Raw genomic sequence first — 19,722 nt, forward strand, 5'->3', positions numbered from 1 at the left:
GCGGATTTGAATTCCGTCGGAATTTTTCGACGGATTTTCCGGTGGCCGGAACACCTCTTTCGATGAGAAAATTCCATTAGAATTCTGTCGGAAAACACCGTTTTTTCCTACAAAGATGTTTACGACAACCTGTTCCGACGGAATTTCCGTCGGAAAAACCAGGGTGTTTCCGACGGAATTTTTCCGTCAGAAATGACCTGTTTTCTAGTAGTGATTGTGTGGATGCCCATTATACTCCTTGTATCATTCCAAAATATTCTAAATAGATCTAAGGTTTATATTCTTATCCAATCAAACCCTAATTATATTGTATATATATATATATATTTATATATATATACCTCAGTCATATGGAATAGAAATACACTAATCGATTCTCTCTCAATCTCTCTCATGTTTCTCCTTATTTTATAACAGTTACTCCATTTATTACGCTTCATATTCCCAATCTAGAAGAAAACCACATTGATAAGAAAATCTACGAAGTTTTACATAATTGAGTACTAATTATACAACTACGATAAATATTTACTGCCCATCATCAAATTTCCAAATCTATATACTATACTCGCACTCTCAAGTTTGTCCGATCTTACACATTCCCTAAATTAAGAAATACTCGGTACTTCTAAATTATGAATTAAGATTAATATACCAAAAGTACATAGCTCTTATACGCAATACAAAGTATGTATTACAACTATACACCATATTAACCTAATTTCTCGTATCCCCGTACACCAAAAATCTAATGGTGGGATTAATGGAGCAGTTGTGAGAGTAAATGTGTGGTCCCATATGTTTAAAGTTACAACAAGACAAAATAAAAGAAAATTGAGGCATAAAATAAAGGGAAAAAAGAGTAACATCAATTACTTGTAACATAGTAATCCATATTTACATAAAACTACGGAATAGCTTAAAGGTAATCTATAGTCAGTATAATCAATTCCCATCTACATCACTCTAACGCGTATTAAACTAAATAACCAAGAGGAGAGAGAGTGAGAGACTAAAAGAGAGAGAAAGGAGGGAAGAAATAGAAAAAGGCAGCAATCACAACAAAATTGTGGCAACTCCTTTCTCACGAGTCCTCCGTCTTGAACTCGGCGCGACTCTGGTCACTTTTGCAAGTAACCGGCGGCGCTCTCTTTTAATTATATTATTTATTTCCATTTTTTATACAATAATTATTTTGGCAACACTATTAATTATTATTCTTCCCTTAAAAATAAATCAATTAATTATTTACGTATAGATTTTATTTTTTTTCAGGCTTAAACCCCCATAAAAACTCTCTTTTTCTTCTACTTTTCCCAGCTTTTCTTAAACAGAATTTCTCAATTTTCAATTTGGATTTTTTTAGCCCTTTAATTCCTCCCATTCATTGGGGGGCCCTTACAACTTTTGTCCTGAATTCCATTGTTTTTGATTCTCTCTCTTTCCTCTTTTTTTTTGTTACTCTGCTTCATATATAATTGGTTTGTGGGTAAGTGGTTTTATTCTTCTGTAAAACTTTCTCCTTAGACAACCCCCACAGAAAGTATGATTATTTTTTCAATGGGTTTTGTTTTTGGGTTTTGATAATCATGTTGATTTTTGGTGTGTTTTGATTGTGAACGCTGCATTGTAAGTTGCTGAATTTGATTGGGTTTTGGGTTTTTTCTGTTTTCAGGTTGATTTTCTGTGGTGGGTCAGAAGAATTTTGGTTGTTTTCTCATAACCCATTAACTAAATTCAGGTGATGTTTGATTTTTTTTTTAATAAAAAATTTAATAGTTTTTTTTGGGTTTTGATTGTTTTTAGTTTTGTTATCTGGGGTTGTTGTGATGATCGTTTCCTTTGCATGTGTTTGGATGATTTAGGGGTTAGGAAGGATGAATTGGGCAATGTGGGTAGGTAAACTTTTAAATTTAGTTTAATGGGGTATTTTTTAATATTTTAATTTTATTAAAATTGACTGATTGCATGCTTTGTATGAGCTAAGTTAATCTTTTGATCTATTGCTGAATTTGAAGTATATGGTATGGTTTGATTGAGATATATAGTGATTTTTGTTGACATTGTTTCCTAGTTTTCTATGATGCCTTTGGATTTCTTATACTCTTATAGGGTTTGTAAGTTGTAACTAGAGATTCAAGTCATGACTGTGGAGATCATTTTTTCGGGGATCAATTGCTGTTGCATTCGTGATCTTATCACTTACGGCGATTTCTTGAGGAGTAAGAGTTTCTGCCTCTTTCCCTAAGGTTGGGAGGAAGGTATTTGGTATGACAATGTAGACCCTGGTCCCTGGTGTCATTTAGGTGTAAGTGTAGACATTGATTGTAAGTTTTCACCCTCGAGACTCATTTGGGGGAAGGTGGAGGGTTGGGAGGAGGGGGAAGTGTTTGCTACATCCTCTGTCGGGTTTTCATGTCTTACAGCTGGTGTAAAACATCATCAATGCTGATGGGGTACACTTGGTTTGTTCACAAGGAATTAAATCTCTACAACGAGTACGATGATGTTATTACTCTATCTCTATGATCGCAGTGATCAACATGTTTTGCCAGTACTAGCTCGTGTTTTAACATGTTGAAGGGGAGAGTCTGTTGCCAACTAGGCAATATAAGGTTTCAAACCTACTTGACATACTGGTTTTCTGGAAGGCGAAGTTAGTTGTCTACGTTACTTTTGTAAACCGTTATTTTGTAAATTAATCCATTTTTCAACAGTATTTCGAAATCAGGTTTAAATGTGGTGTAAGTGGGGTCATTTGCGCTCAGAGTACATTAGTTTGGGGCTTGTAGAGCCAGTCACTGCCATTCAGCTTCCTTTAATCCTTCACTTGTGTGCTCTAGCAATTATATTTTACATATGTTATGCTAGTTCCCTCCAAAGAGGTCACTGGAATGATGAAATCCCAACAAAAGATTATTTTTATTACGTTCTCCAAACATCTGTTGCAATTGTTGCTATTCTGACTCCATTGCTTGACCTCACAAGATTTTTCTCTCCTGCACTTGAGTTGGTATAACAGATAAAGTCACACTTAAAAAAATTTGATCTATAAATGCTACTGAAAATTCTGCTAATGACTCCTGACAATGGTGTGTAAGAATTGGAATGTACTTAAAGCTGTTTGTAAGCCTTGGGCTGTTCACAAGATCTCTTCTTTAATCTGTCTCTAGGAATTGAATTGTAGTCATCTTTTGATGAAAATGTTCCTTTAAATTTATATACCTATGTTTGTAATCCTCAGTGCAATATTTCGGTATCAATCTCTGTTATCTTAATTGATATTAGAGTTTCGGCCATCTTTATTAGGTCTTTGAATTAAGATTCTTGTTTTGGGAATCCTATGTTGATTTTTTGTGAGGGTTGGTTAATTTATGCAATCTATCATTTGACTGCTCGTAAAGTGTTTATCAGTAATGAATCTGATATTTTTTTTGCAATTATTTGCCCCCTTCAGTCATAAAGTCATATTGGCTGTGTCTGAATGCTGAGTTCCATGGACGATGATGTCAGTATTGTGAATCAAGTGCCTGTTGGGATTCTATCAGGAGTCCACTTTAATGTGCTGACTGAAAACTATGCAGTAAGTTTATTTCAGTTTCGCCTTTCTCCTCAACTATTTATCTTGTTCCTAGATATGCAAATATGTTAGTTTGTTAATCTGCAGTAGACCTCCATGACAGTTTTCTATGATAACACATTTGGCCCTAGAATTATACTTTATAATGAGATTAGTATGATTCTCACTCACTTTAGCATTCTTTCGGAATTTTTTTTCTCAGGCTGGAGTTTTTTATTTTTCTGTTTTTGTTCTATCCCCTCTTTATTACCTAATCTACTATCTGCTCTTCCAGCACAAAGCAGTTACTTGATATAGGGCGTAGTTAGATGCTTTTGTCAAATAACGTAAATCTACATAGCATCTTTGTTTCCAAACATTGCCAGCATTATTTAAAGAGGTAAAACTTGAACATAAGGAATTGAAGGAAGTCCAGAAGTAATCTCATTAAGAAGCATTACTATTCTGAATGAGAAGGTGCTCACTCTTTTCTGGTTATGCCACATCGTCTGAAGTTTGTGGTGGACTTCTATAGTTGAATATGCTTGGCAACTTGCTGTTGTTTGGAAAGTGTGATCTTACGTTCTTTCCTAGAGCTATAGTTTATTCTTGTATTACTATTTTAATTATGTACAAGTAGTTCTTTGTGTGTACACTGTACAAGTGTACATATGATTCTATGATGACATGTAGTTATTCCGAGATCACCTATTTGGCCTTTTGTTATATTACGTAAATTTTTGTGTTTCAGGAGAATATATCTATGTTAACTATTGAAACTCCTGCCGGAGTGACTGATCCAAAGTTGGGATTTCCAAATCCAACTTCCCAGTGTGCCACCTGTGGTGCAAGAAGCAATAAACAGTGCGAAGGTAAGGCGTAACATATATTTGTAGTGTTAAGAATGATATATTCTACTTTCATGTTTTGTAGTTCACTCTTTTATTAAAGTTTCAAAATGTAATCTAATATTGCAAAGTATATGGCAGGTCATGTTTTGTAGTTCACTCTTTTATTAAAGTGTCAAAATGTCATCTAATATTGCAAAGTATATGGCAGGTCATTTTGGTGTTATCCATTTTCCATACACAATTATCCACCCATATTTTACGGCTGAAGTTGTACAAATTTTGAACAAAATCTGCCCAGGATGTAAATCTCTTCGAAGAGAAAGACGCGCTAAGGTTAGATACCTTCCTTATCAGAACTTGGCTAATAGATTCCAGTTCACAGATTTATTGCTGCCATTATGGTATAGTTTGCATGCAAATCATGGTTATAAAGCAACATGATATAGGAAGTTAAGAACCGCTGCACGATTTTTTTGGCTTTACTGTGGATACTTGATAACCATCCTAGGATACATTCTAACAACATGACACCATTTAAATTAAAATCAACCAACTTGTTACCTAACTATTACAACAGAAAAAGCACCAACTACCTCTTTTGATTAAGGCTTTGGCTCTTAGCAAGGCCTGAATTCTGAATCGAAGGGACCAAACCTAGTATTTTTCTCATGGACGTATTTATATGATCATGTATTCATTTTCATTACTTTTTTTATTTTATTTTTATTTTTTATGGAAAGAGGTTTTAGTCACCTTTGTGATGTACTCTGTGGGGACAAGAAAGAGGGGGGGGGGGTAACAGTTCTTTATTTCCATGCCCTTGAGGTGATGGAAGGGGGATTCTCTTTGAGGCTTGGAATTTTAGTGATATATTTCTCTACTGAAGAGTCTTTGTTTTGATGAACTGATGTTCATGACATTCTTTTCTTGTTTTCTGAGTCATCAGGGTGCAAAAACAGGGGCTAAGCATGATTCGGCAAGGGTTTGTAATCCTTGTAAATATTGTGCAGTAGTAAGTTTCTCTCAATTAGTATTTAAACAACACTCAATTCCAAATCTTTTCCAATTCATCTCTATCATTTTATTTAATGTAATATGTAATTCCTATATGCAGGGAAGACCATCTATCAGATTTAGAGTTTCCACCAATGACTTGTTTAGGAAGACGGCAATTACCGTAGAACTTACTGAGAGACCACAAAACAAATACCAGCTTGAAAATTTTTGGGATTTTATTCCTAAAGATGTTCAAGTGGAAGAAAGTGTGAACAATAACAATAATAAAAGAGTGTTGTCACCTGCACAGGTATAAACCATCTTCTTAATTAGGTCTTCATTTCTCGTGTGGCTTAATTTGCTGAACCTTAAAGGCATGTTTTTTAACTATAAACTCAAGATGGATAACTAAATGCCCTCTACAAAATCTCAGACTTCTAGAATCTGTTTTGTGCTTTTTGTGTGATTTTGGTTATCATATGCTTTGTATACTGATGCATGTGCTTATGTAGAATTAAGCTTCTTTTATTTTTCCGTTTGCAGGTCTACCATTTACTAAAAGATGTTGACCCAAGCTTCATAAAAGAATTCGTTTCAAGAAAAGATGCGCTTTTCCTTAATTGCTTTGCAGTGACGCCCAATTGTCATCGTGTCACTGAACTTATTCATCCATTTTCTACTGGGCAGAAATTAATTTTTGTGGGTGATTTTTCTTTTAACTCTCTATGATTATTTATCATTATCTATGTGAAATTTCTTCCTTTATCCTTGTCTTTATTCATATATTTGTCTGCTTCATTTTAAGGATGACCGAACTAGGGCTTTCAGGAAACTGGTTGATTTCAGGGGTGCTGCCAATGAGTTGGCGTCTCGTGTCCTGGATTGCTTGAAACTTTCAAAGGCAGGAAACCTATCATGAACTCCTCAATGTATACCTCTCTTTATTTCTGACACGTTCCTTTATTCCAATTCTTAAAGCACCATTTTGGTTATTTATTTCTGCAGTTACGCCTTGAAAAGTCAAACAATGATTCTGATAATGTAGATGTGTTAAACACATCAGCTTCTAAATGGATGAAGGAAGTAGTTCTTACAAAGAGAAGTGATCACATAATTCGCTCTGTTGTCACTGGTGATCCTTATTTGAAACTCTGTGAGATTGGCATCCCTTGTTATATCGCAGAAAGGCTGCAAATATCGGATCATTTGAATTCTTTGAACTGGGAGAAGTTGACTGCCAGCTGCAATTTGAGGCTTCTTGAGAAGGGAGAGGTCTATGTTCGCAGAAAAGGTGAATTGGTTTCTGTTCGAGAAATGGAGGACTTCCAATTTGGAGACCTTATATATAGGCCTTTGAATGATGGTGATATTATGCTAATAAATAGGCCCCCTTCAGTTCATCAACATTCAATGCTTGCTTTGCATGTTAAAATTCTCCCGATAAATTCTGTTGTCTCTATAAATCCTTTGTGCTGTTCTCCTTTGCAAGGAGATTTCGATGGTGATTGCCTGCATGGCTATGTCCCTCAGTCAATGGAAGCTAGAGTGGAGTTAAGGGAGCTCGTGGGCCTTGACAAACAGTTAAGAAATGAACAGAATGGAAGAAATTTGCTCTCACTGGCACATGATAGCATGACTGCTGCGTATTTGCTCACGGCTGAGGATGTTGTTCTGTCCAAACCTCAAGTGCAGAATCTGGAGATGCTTTGTCCCCTAAAATTGCTTTCACCTCCTGCAAATTCTGATTTTTGGACTGGGAAGCAAATATTCAGCATGCTATTGCCACCTGAATTTGATTATGCATCTCCTTCAAATGGTGTTCAAATTACTAAAGGAGAGTTAATCTCATCTCCTACTGGATCATCTTGGTTTCGTGGGGATGCAGATGGAAACTTTTTCGAAAGTCTTATCAATCATCGTGGTGGGAAATTTCTGGACTATCTTGATGCAGCTCAAAGTGTTTTTTGTGAATATTTGTCATCAAGGGGCTTCAGTGTCTCTCTACTGGACCTTTATCTGTGTTCTGATGGACACCTGCGTAAGAATTTGGTTGATGAAATCTCTTGTGGTCTTCAGGAAGCAGAAAAGAATTGTCATGTGACACAGTTGTTGGTTAAATCTTCCATAAAATACCTTCTTGGTGATGAAGAAGAAAACCAAATTGCTATGTCACTTGAGGCTGATAAACTATGCTGTGAAAAACAGAAGTCTGCTGGTCTAAGTCGAGCTTCTGCCAGTGCCTTCAAATATGTCTACCAAGATATTCAGAATATAGCTTATCAATATGCTGCTAATGACAATGCTTTGTTGGCCATGATGAAATCTGGAAGCAAAGGGAATCTGTCAAAATTAGTTCAGCAGAGTATGTGTCTTGGTTTACAACATTCACTTGTACCATTGACTTTCAGGCTCCCTCACAAGCTTTCGTGTTCTGCTTGGAATGAGCTGAAAGAAAGAAATTCAAACTTTGAAGAATATTTTGAATGCAACAAAAATTTCATTCCTACTGCTGTGGTGGAAGGTTCATTTGTCACAGGCTTGAACCCTCTTGAATGCTTTATTCATTCTGTAACATGTCGAGATAGTACATTTAGTGATCATGCTAGTGTCCCTGGTACCTTAATGCGAAAGCTTTCATTTTTCATGCGTGATATACAATTGGCCTATGATGGCACCGTGAGAAATGCATATGGAAATCAACTTGTTCAATTTTCTTATGCTGTTGAAAAAGGTGAGTCTTCCTCACAAGGAAATGATGGGTCAATTGGTGAGAGCATGAATGCATGTGAAGCTGTTGGCGGCCATGCTGTTGGTGCACTGGCAGCTTCTGCCTTTTCTGAAGCTGCATATGGTGCACTAGACCAACCCATCACTGTTCTGGAACCTTCTCCTTTGTTAAACTTTAAGGTGCCTTCTTTCTCTTTTTGCTGATGTCAAACGCACATTTATCTTTATCTACCTTTTCTGTCTGGGCTCATTAGCTATGTGTCTGTCTCTTGACTCTCTTTTGCTGGTTTTGTTTATTTTATTCTTTGCATGGAGAAAAAAGGATGGGAACTTAAAATGCACTAAATTTAAAGAAATGATGTATCTTGTTGAAAATATGTAGATAGGATGATGTCAAAGTGTGTGATCTGGTTTCTGATAAGACCGTAGTTTTTCTTTTCTTTTTTTTTTTTTTTAAATTTCCTCACTTGAACTTACTTTATTTAGATGCAATCATATTATGCAGAAAGTAATGGAGAGTGGTTCCAGAAAAGCCAAAGGAAGCAGGACTGTTTCACTTTTTCTCTCACAAAAGCTCAGAAGGTTGCGTTACGGTTCTGAATATGGGGTCTTAGAAATTAAAAATCATCTTGAAAAACTCTTGTTTTCGGATATTGTCTCAACAGTTATGATACTGTAAGTTACCTTTTTCTATGTGTTCATTGTTTGGTTCTTGGTCACCACTCTTGTTTCACTCTTTACAATTGTCTTACCTTATATGGTTGTCTGTTTGGTTTATCAGCTATTCTCCAGAAAACCATAATCGAATGCAAATTTGCCCTTGGGTTTGTCATTTCCATGTGAGCAAGGTAAGTCTGTATGGTGAAAGAATTTATTTAAAATACTGTTCAGATCCCATGTTTCAGTGCTAACTATGTCTCTTGTGTCAATTTGTCCAGGATATTCTGAAGAAAATGCGGCTGAAAGTTTTTTCAATTATTGATGCCCTCAAGAGGAAATGTGAAGCAACTGCCTCCCTTGCTAATGTACAACTAGTGAGCAAGTAAGCCTTTGCAGCCTCTACCTGAATTGTTTTTTGAAAGTTGAAGTTGTAAATGCCCTTCAAGGTGTCTGACCTTTTTTATTTACTGCATTTTCTTATCTCTCTGGTCTCCCTATCTGACAAGACTAGTTTGTAGTATACATGCATAGATATTGATCTCTCCAAACTTGGTCATTGGTGGGATTAGACGGGTGGTGGTGGTTGTACTTCATATCTCTATCTCTACCAGTCTTTAACAGTTTTACTACTTGAACTGCCTTTCATGAGCGCGTCTTATGAGTTTGGAAATACCCTTTCTATTCCTGTATATGTCAGACATTAGGCAGCTTAGCTAGTGGCCAACTGAATAAATTACTTTCAGATGGTGTATCTAAAATAATTACTCTCTTCATACCTTTCTTTCTTTCTATTTTTTAAATTATTTTTATTTTTTTTTAAATTTTTTTTTATGTATAGTATTTTTTGTAACTCCTTGCTCTCCTTTTTGGGATATTCCAAATGAATTTCGACTTCCTTTTTATTTTACGATTACTTTATCTATACCATCACCTTTTTTCTCTCCTATTTCCAGTACTTTCTCTCACTACTTTTTCTCTCTCGATCCGCTATTAATTTTATTTTATTTTAACATTGTATTTTTATACTCCGTGTCTCTTAGATGCTGAAAATTAAGAATGTTTTTTATTTTATTTTATTTTACTTTATTTTTTTTAAAGACATGAGTTAAATATGGTTTGGTACAAAAGAATGTTGCTCACTATTTTTTTTTATTTTGCTGAGTGAGGATGGGTTCTCATGCTTACTTGTTTTCCTCATGGGCGTTATTAGTGGGCATTATTCCACTCCACTTATAGGTAAAAAAAAAAAAAAGAAAAAAAAAACAGAAAATCCTTACTGCTCTTTCTTTTCTTTTCACCATTCCCCATTATATTTTCTCACTTCTACAAAAATTTTCTTAATCTATTTATTTAATTGTTAAAAATTAATTAAAAATATTTAAGCATTATGACTAAAACTTTATTATGTTTACTTGCACTATTTAATGTAATTATTACAATTCAGTTACTTAATAAATTCACACTTATTATTTAGTTAATTTATTTTTCCAACTACACTGTTTTTTTCCGTTAATCAAATTATAATTATGTATTTCACAAAAGTAAAATAAAATTAGACTCTTATAACAAGACATAAATTACCGAACAAACCATACATGAATTACATAATAAAACATACATTAGATAAAAACATAACCTACAAAACTTATGAAAATTTAGACCTTAATTATCACCATATAGTTTCATAAGTAACTTCTCCTTGAACGCCTCTTCATTAGGAGTTGGTGATACCTTGACTTCAAGGCCTCAAGCATGTCAAACTTAATCTTTCATCTCCTGTAATTTCAAAGTGCTTCAGCTTTTGACCAAATGTGAGATGGTGATGTTAGTTGAGCTTGACAATTGCTTCCTTGATTAGCTTGAGCCTTGAGGAGTTGCTTCCATTTGTTTTTTTACTTTTTGGTAAATGATAGTAAAATTCAAAATATTTTACTAATTTGATTGAGTAGTGTGGCTGATCGGAACACGTGGCGTGGCGTAATTGGTCACGCTGACACGCCCTGTTAGCTCTTAGCAAATATATGCCGTATATATGTCTGTGTGTGTGTGTTTTGACGCTCCGTTCTGCAAGGTCATCATCAAAACAGGTCATTTTGGTTTGGTACAAGCAACCAAAATATTTGCACCCAAATGTGGGCCCCACACCAAAACATTGTTCATTTTCCATTTTCCTCACTTCGTGGGGAAATCGTTTTTGCTCATGTGTAAACACTTGAGTTCTTGTTGAGTGGGGGACTATATATGTATTTTTTCCAATCAATTTTCCTCATGGGCATTTTTTTGCCCATGAGTGAGTGCTCTAAAGGGCTAGTTCTATATAAGTCTACTCTCTTTTCCATCTTTCCCCTTTTACTCTACAATAATTACACCTTTCTACACTCACTTTTATTTAATTCACCTTTTTCTTTTACCCACCTACCTTTTTACCTTCTCCCTCTTATTTTATCCTAATTTATCTTACACCAACTCAACTTTTCAATATTTTCTTATATTGCATATCTATTGTAACATAGTAGAACATAATAAATAGAGGGAGTACATTTTTGAATTTATCGCCCCCTAAAAGAAAAGGTTTGAAGATGCGGCATTGGCTGTGTGGTAGCTAGTGTACTTCATATGGGCCAGTATCAACTGTGTAGTATCATTTTATTTGCTGCATGATTTATCTCTTCTTCAATATTGCTAGGCTTCATGATATTGTATACTACAGAGATTTACAATTTTATATCCATATTGACTTCACCAATGAAATTCCAGGAATGGTTGTCGTTCTGATGCTGGGAATGATACTACCATTGTATGCATTACTGCCACCATAACTGAAAGTCCAAGGAAATCACATGCAGATTTATATTCAGTTCGAGAGGTGGTAATACCAAGTCTTCTGGGATCTGTAGTAAAAGGTTCTTATCTACAAGAAATATTTCCTGTTTAATCTTTATGGAAGCTTTACTTCTTTATATGTTTCCGAATACTTTAAAAAACCAGTAGGTTGAGATACCTCAATCAGAACTTTCATCTAACACCTTTCCCACTAAGTAAAAAATAAGTATCATATTAGATATTTCAATCTGGGAAACTATGTTGTAGGAAATATTCTGTCGTCAGATATTACTATTTCAGTTATATTTTAGCACTTAAAAGATCTATATATAATCTGTAACATACAATGGTGGATTTTCCTGAATATTCTTCCTTGCATTAACATTGCAAACTTTCTGAAAATAGTGAATAGATTATTGATATAAATTTGGTATTCATTGGTAATCTTATTGTGCTAGATGAAGAACTTTCACCATATTCATAGTAAAAAAATTCTTAGTCTTCATCACCTCCAAGGCATTCCATCATGTTAGCCTGCAATAACTTAGCATTTACTTCCTCTATATATTTTTAGCTGTAGTATATTGACTTTTAACATGTCTGCAAATGCTCAGCTTTGACCACTAATAACTTTAATTATCTATTAGCTGATAATTTGAAAATACATATTGAGACAAAGATGATCAAAGTGGAAGATGTGAATTGTGCAAAAATTGAACATGGTACAACTAAAATAAACGGAAGTATAAATCATGTTATTCTTCCAGAACACTGGATATTCTCTAGTTGGAACTCATGGATATACATGTGGTAAATAAATAGCTTTTCGGACAATGTGGTAAATAAATAGCTTTTCACATTTAGGTTTGTTGAACGATAAGATGTGCGAAAAGCTATTTATTTACCACATTGTTGAGAACTATGCTCTGTATCTCATCTTTTTTTTTGTGGAACAAATTTATCTTCTATGCCCAACCATGTTTATTTACATCCTCTACCCAAGTTCTTTAGCTTATTCATGCTCTTCAGGATTTGCTGAGGTTGATAAGGTGGAGATTTTATGGCATGATCATCCGGTGGAATCAAGGATTCAGAAAAAGTCACCTGGTGGTGAACTATATCTAAGTGTCTCTCTGTCAGCAAATTGCAAAAGCAAAAATATGTGGAGTAGACTAATGAACAATTGTCTTCCAATCATGAATTTGATAGATTGGACACGCAGTTATCCTGATGACCTGAGTGAGATAAATTCAGCTTTTGGAATTGATGTTGCCTGGCGATGCTTCCTTGAGGTTCTCTCTCATTTATTTTTAGAACATATACTGGCTTTTTTCATGTTAATAAATGAAACTTTTATAAATTATTTACTGATATAGATCTTTTAATCTGCAGAATTTGAGGAGTGCTGCTACCGATACAGGCAAAACTATTCTTCCAGAGCACTTAATTCTACTGGCAGATTGTCTGTCTGTGACAGGAGAATTTGTAGGGTTGAGTCCAAAAGGGGTTGCTCGGCAGAAAGCTCTTGTATCTGTTTCGTCACCATTTATGTTGGCATGCTTTAATGTGAGTACATCTATGCTATTCATTTTTGTATGTTCCTTGGTAAATACATAATTGTGTATTCTTATTGCTTGAGCTTGTCACCTTAAATCTTATGATGTAACAGGAAAACAAAGCTGAGGCTTTATAGAGAAATATCATTTCCTGCTAATAGAAAACCTGACAAATCCCGGGGCCTTGAAAAAAAAAAAAAAAAACTAAAAATACTTCTGCTTAATTGCTTCCATATTCTTTACATGTCTATTTTATGTCCTAAAAATTAACTGTCTTCAAATAGTAAACCTTTGACCTGCAGATTTCATTATTGAATCCTTAATTCCTTTTACAGCGAAATTTTCTTAATTACCTTGTTGATTGTAAGGGTGGTTATCTTTGAGAGAAGTAAAATGAGATGAAAAGTGAAAGATCTCTTTGTGCATTATGATGATATGACTAGGGGTGAGCAAAACAGTGTACATCGGAACCGAAACCGGAACCTGTTGCAACAGTTTCCTTCAAATGAGAATTGGAACCTGTATCTGTTGAACAAGTTCCTAGAAAATGAGAACTGAGCCGGAACCTCAGGAACACTGTATTTTAATCTACTTCTTACTTTTTTGCAAATTAATTTTAAAAAAATTTAGATGGTCTTAAATGTACAAACCAAAAATAGTTGTTCAGCAAATTACTATTTTTATTTTATTTTAATAAAAATTGGGCTTGAATTGATGTATGATTTGGGATAAATTGATACTTTTATCGGGTTACAGGGTACCCTGGTTCCGAAAAATTGAGAACCTCAACCGAAACCTGTTGCAACAAGTTCTCCATTACACTACCCGAAACCGGAACCTCTTGTTGCGGTTCTGAACAGGTTCCGGTCCTATTCTGGGTACCCTGATTTTTTGCTCACCCCTCGATATGACAATCACATAATCAAGCTTTGGCTTTATTTAGTGGTTTTACCGTTCTATTATCATCGTTTACGTTGCTTTATTATATATATATATATATATATATATATATATATATATATATTTTTTTTTTTTTTTCCTAAAACCCATCTTGGTATTTATAGATCCTTTAGACTCTAATATGATTTGGTATACTGAATGTCCCATATTAGCTGAGATGGCTTGTCAAGTATTTTGAAGTTGAGACAGAAAACTTTTGGAGATTATTATAGTAGAAGATTATTACACTTGAATACCAGTCTAATTTTTGGATTAAGGTAGTTATGCTGCTGTCCCAAATGGTAAATTATCTTTCTTTTTTGACGGTGAAGGGGTGGCATGTCATAAGTATGTAACTACCAAATGCCAATCTAGATGTGAGAGTTTGATAAATAAATAGATTAGATATGCTGGGGTGTAAAATGTGTTTGCAAATTCATCAAGAGACTATATTGTGATACCATTGTTGGACCTTTTTGAAGCGGTTTAAAATAAACCTTAAAAAATGTGTTTGTTCATTCCTTGTCACTCAGTTCTAAGTAGAAGTTGTTTAGTGTTCCTGATATATATATATATATATATATATATATATATATATATATATATATATATATATATATATATATATATATATATATATATATATATATATATATATATATCTGTTTTAGATCTCACACTTAGCCATTTGATACCTATGCTGTTAACACTACTTGGCATAGGTTTGAAGCCTTTAATTATAACTAAATATGGTTTTCTGCTCCATTCACATGTATTACTGTATCATCTTGCTCTTACCTTTATTTGTATCTTTATTGTTTGTTTTTAACCCAAAAGCTTTATAACCCAAAAAACTTTTGCAGAATGCTGGACCTAACTTCATAAAGGCTGCTAAGAAGGGGACTGCTGATGGGCTACTAGGAAGCATAGATGCTTTGGCTTGGGGGAAGAGGCCATGTCTGGGAACTGGTGCACAGTTTGATTTTATGTATTCTGGCAAGGTAATCCTTTCCCAGCTTCTCTCCTAAAGTAATCAAGTATTTCATTATAAATAGATTAGATATGAGGACCAATTACGGCACCTGCAAATGGAATATTCGCTGAAATCAATCAGCTAATTATACTCCATTCCAAAATGTTGGATATACTTTGGGATCGGGAAACTTAATTTCCTAGACATCTTTTCTTGCGGTTATCTTGACGTGCATAATTTCAATGCAGTTTCAATTTTTCCTTTGTAACTTCTAATTAATTTTTTGAAACTGCTCAATCAATCAATCAAAGCCTTAATCCCATAAGTGGGGTCGGCTACATGAACCAAAAGTGTTTATTTCGTATAGTCATCCACAAAAATCTTCCTCCTGCATCCCTTACGATCAAATACCTCATTCTCATGCAAATCCATATGCTTCATATCCTTCCTAACTCCTTCCAACCAAGTTATTTTCTGTCTCCCTCTACTTCGTTCAACCTCTACATGATCCCACTCTTCGTACCTGGGGTCTCCGTCTTACATGCCCAAACCAACGCATGCGATTTTCCCTTGGTTTGTCTGCAATTCTTGCGACACCCACTTTCTTGCGAATAACTTCATTTTTTGAGACTGCTAATATTAGAAAATATCATCATCATTTTGGATTGAGTATTTCATTTTGGATGGAGTATTTTGCATAAAATATATTGAAAGTGAAGGTCCTTATTTTCAATTCTTTTGGTAAACTTACCTCCTAGATTACAATTGTTAAATTAAAAGATTAAATATTCAGGGGGAGCTATTGGTTAAGGATAGTTATTTTTAATGATATTTGATGATTATACTTAATTACTCCCATTTGTTTACTTTCTTTTTTTTTTTTTTTTTTTTTTTTTTCTTAATTTACTCGAAATATTCAGCTATGCAGTCATTTGTGCGTTTCTTAATCTATCATCTACTCCCTCCATTTCATACTCTAAGCATGACGCACACACTTCAAGATCGAACTTTATCATTAATTTTTTTAAAATATGCATTGAGTCATAGTTTTTAAATTTTCCTTATTACTTCAACAGCATACATTTTATAATGCTTCTCATTGTATATGAAGGAAGTTAATGGTCAGATGTCGGTTTTATAACACTGCGATGCCTTATGTATTAAATGGAGAGAGTCCTTTGTTTTATAATGCGAGTCCATTCTCACTGCAACTACTGTTTCAAACTTTCAATCTCATTGGCTGCTTTTGCTCATGCTTTATCTTTTATAAATATATAATGCTCTCTGTTTTCTTTGTTTGCCCGGGATAATCGGTTTTACATAATGGCTTCCCAGACCCTAAAGCCTAGAGGATTCTGCTGGATGTTTATGCTTTCATTGTTGCCTGATATTATTAGTTTTATTACTGTTGCTGTCTCTCATGCTTAACCTTATCTGTTGTCTTTATTATCAGGGGCATGAAATCCAGAAGCCTGTGGATATCTATAACCTGCTGGCAAGCCACACAAGTTCTCATGATAGTGAAACTAAAATCAATTTGCCCCCTAATGATCAGACGATTGTATCTGAAAAACTTGGTGCTCACCATGTTAATAAATGGTCAAATGCAAAAGTTTTCAATGCGGCGATTCCAAAGAAATTCTTACAGAAGCATTTCTCTGTGGATGATATTTGGAAGCTTGGTCGGATATGGAAGAGGATATTGTACAAGTAAGTGGATGTCCTGTATTTTGTTACAACTTTTAATATTCTGTTTCTGACCTTTCTGTCTATTAGTTACCCCTCTCCCTATATGTATGCTCCATTTTCCTATTTTGGGTGTCCCTAAAAGAATGATCCATTTCCTTAATGAGTATTCGGTCCTAGTATACTCTCTCATCAACAATCATCCGACTAATACCTTTTCATCCACTGAACCAAGGAGGGAGTATTACTTAGTGGCTTATTTTTGCATCCATTTGAAATAGTTGTTTTCTGTTTACTCCTATCACGAACCATACTAGTGAGGTGTTAATGACAAACTTATTTTGTAGTTCCATGGCAAGAGGTCAAATGCAACGCAACATAATTTCTTGCCCCTGTATGAATTTTTAAATCCAGAGAAAAAAAACAATTAACATAAACAGACTGAATTTTTGACAGTGTTCTTACATTAGTTAAGACTTTGGAATATCTGAAAATAAATCCACATATAGTTGTATTCTATAATAATCCTACATAATCCGACACTTAATTTCATTTGGCTATTTGGGAGACTACTTTGAGGAGTGAAAGACCACTGCGTGTCTGTGTATCTTCATGAGAATACAAAGCCCAAAGTTGGTACTATTTGTCCATTTTGATTTATTTTGAAGGTTTGATTAACTTAAGAAAGTAAGAATATGATAAGAAATATTTGGTCCATAATTATTCCATTTTAAAGGAGCATTAGTGATGAATGGATTTCAACTTCAAATTAAAGACTATATTCCTACATTTTTCTCTTTAATTCATGAAATCAACTACAAGAATTTCACTTAGAAGCATATAGTATATTCAGTATATCCAGGAAAATTTGTCTAAATGCCTGTACACTTAATAAGCTTTAGACATCATACAGTAGGCAACCCTTTTTACTTCCTGCTTGGGCCTATACCTGAAATTGGATAGCATACTATGACATGGTAGTACAGTATACAGACACGCTTACACTTTATTAATGTCTATTACTGAAATTACTGCGGAAATCTTTATGAGCTTATTGAGCTGTCTACAACTCGTTCTTAAAAGTCTGCATTGCACAGGCTAAGCAATATGAACAACCAATCTTTAATCTTGCAATATGTGCTAAAAAAACCACTTAAGTGAACTGATACGAAGTATGAGTTATATGACTATTTTGCATGGTGCGAATACTATAGCCTTCTGTATGATTTCTATAGGTTGTGCCGGAATTTTTTTCATCTTTGTGGTGATTGGTGTTGCCACAGATTCTTGGGCGGGCACTATATGAATTATACCCACATATCATATTCTCATGTTCCTTGATTTTGATCCAGGTATGAAATCGATGATAAGTTGAGTGACATTGACAAGGCAATGTTGTTGATGGCTTTAAAATTCCACCCACACCGAGAGGAGAAGATTGGGAGTGGAGCTGTAGATATTAAGGCAAGCCCTTCTTTGCCCTTCTTTTCCCATTATAAGATGTACTGTTCCTTTTAACTTGTTGAATCCCTTATCTACTGTAGCATGTTGGGCATTTTATCTCTGCATAATTGTCCCCAGTATTTGGTTATTCTGGTTTTCTGTCATATTTGAATCATGTACTGGCTCTTGGGTTTCTTTTGAAGCACCTGTAATGCTAATGCTAATGCTAATGCCTTGAAGCACGGTACCAATATCTGTCTTTGGAACTTTTAGTTATGATTATCTTTAAGGGAAATATGGGAAAATTTGACTTACTAAATATATAAAGTGGCTTATATATTTGGATGGCTTGAAATAGAAATTTGGCTTGTTTTTATAGATGGAGGTAGTAAAAGATAAATGTAATGATTGTCATATGTATGAAGAGGGGATGGAAGAATGTTTATGGGAGGTTAGAAACAAAACAATATCAATAGTTTTATGATTGTACTTTGTGTGATACATAATTTTGGACTGTAAAAGGAAATATTACCGACAACAAATATGCTGTACATCTCTTTTCCTATCTTGTGGAACATGATGAAAACGGTTTGCATTAACTTATGCGTCTTGTTTGTTGTGAGTAAAAATGAATAAAAAGAAGTGCTCTTGACAATTATGAAAAGAAGAAGATGAACAACTTATTCTGACCCTTGAGAGCTGTGTGGTTACAGGTTGGTCATCATGCTGAGTATAAAGACAGCCGTTGCTTCGTTTTGGAGAGGGATGATGGAACTTTTGAAGATTTCTCATACAAAAAGTGCGTTTTTGGTGCGCTGGAGATTATTGCTCCTAGTAGAGCAAAACTCTATCAGACCAGATGGGCCAAAAATGGCACCACACAGAAGGTCTGAAGTCTGACCGGATCATATCCTCTGCCCTTTTACCCGCAAAGCTTATGAACTCTATAGTGCATTTTTTTTTGCAAGATTGTAGTATCTGATAAAAATTGTTAAGCAGAAAACCACATGTTGAAGTAGGAACCACATGATGCATTGTGTTGTGTTGTTTTGTCTGTAAAATATGGTAGCTTAGTTCTTTCCTCTACGCTTCTTTTTGCTGCTTCTACTTCATCTTTTTTGCCTCGATTTGTAAAGGCAAGAAAGATCTTAGTGGAAGCAGCAAAGAGAAGCTGGGAAAGCTATTATTATTAGTTTCTTCATGTAATCTGTAAAACTGTATTTCACAATGCAAACATTTTCCTTTCACCCTTTTCATTACTAAGTTATTATCTTACCCTAAGTTCATCTAGCTCAATACAATTACTAGTAGTATTATTAGAGCAACTACAATGGTTGCCACATCATCTTCTCAAGCTACAATAATTCCAGCTATTTGTTGCTCCAATGGTTAAGCTAGTTGTAAGTTAATTTATTTTTAAATTAATAATAATTTTTATCTAATAAATATTTACCAAGCTAATCAACAAGATGTGCAACAATGGTATAGCTGCTACTAGCTTAAAATTTT

The 19,722-nt window shown here is 34.5% G+C and overlaps 1 protein-coding gene across 2 annotated transcripts; it reads left to right on the plus strand.

Annotated features, from left to right (window-relative positions):
• The first annotated feature begins 1,293 nt into the window (after positions 1-1,293).
• LOC110719510 (DNA-directed RNA polymerase IV subunit 1-like) lies at positions 1,294-19,469 on the plus strand. 2 transcript variants are annotated; one of them, XM_021898464.1, is made up of 20 exons: positions 1,294-1,489; positions 1,676-1,741; positions 3,458-3,583; positions 4,311-4,431; positions 4,619-4,743; positions 5,357-5,422; positions 5,525-5,716; positions 5,950-6,105; positions 6,212-6,307; positions 6,412-8,313; positions 8,639-8,808; positions 8,915-8,981; positions 9,072-9,175; positions 11,551-11,696; positions 12,646-12,908; positions 13,009-13,182; positions 14,975-15,112; positions 16,538-16,794; positions 18,123-18,234; positions 18,927-19,469. In XM_021898464.1, the coding sequence occupies exons 3-20, from the start codon at positions 3,485-3,487 to the stop codon at positions 19,104-19,106; spliced, it is 4,368 nt and encodes a 1,455-aa protein (XP_021754156.1). In that variant the 5' UTR covers positions 1,294-1,489; positions 1,676-1,741; positions 3,458-3,484; the 3' UTR covers positions 19,107-19,469. The 2 variants fall into 2 exon arrangements, with proteins under 2 accessions (XP_021754156.1, XP_021754155.1); XM_021898463.1 differs by having other exon boundaries at positions 1,294-1,543; positions 18,927-19,106.
• Positions 19,470-19,722: the final 253 nt, after the last annotated feature.

Source organism: Chenopodium quinoa, unplaced genomic scaffold (genome assembly GCF_001683475.1).
Source record: "Chenopodium quinoa cultivar QQ74 unplaced genomic scaffold, ASM168347v1, whole genome shotgun sequence".
In the NCBI taxonomy this organism is placed as follows: Eukaryota; Viridiplantae; Streptophyta; class Magnoliopsida; order Caryophyllales; family Amaranthaceae; genus Chenopodium; species Chenopodium quinoa.

Coding starts and splice junctions, on each gene's coding strand:
- LOC110719510 (XM_021898464.1), top strand. CDS start 3,485: ATGCTGAGTTCCATGGACGATGATGTCAGTATTGTGAATCAAGTGCCT. Junction 3,584..4,310: donor TGCTGACTGAAAACTATGCA/GTAAGTTTATTT, acceptor TTTGTGTTTCAG/GAGAATATATCTATGTTAAC. Junction 9,176..11,550: donor AATGTACAACTAGTGAGCAA/GTAAGCCTTTGC, acceptor ATGAAATTCCAG/GAATGGTTGTCGTTCTGATG.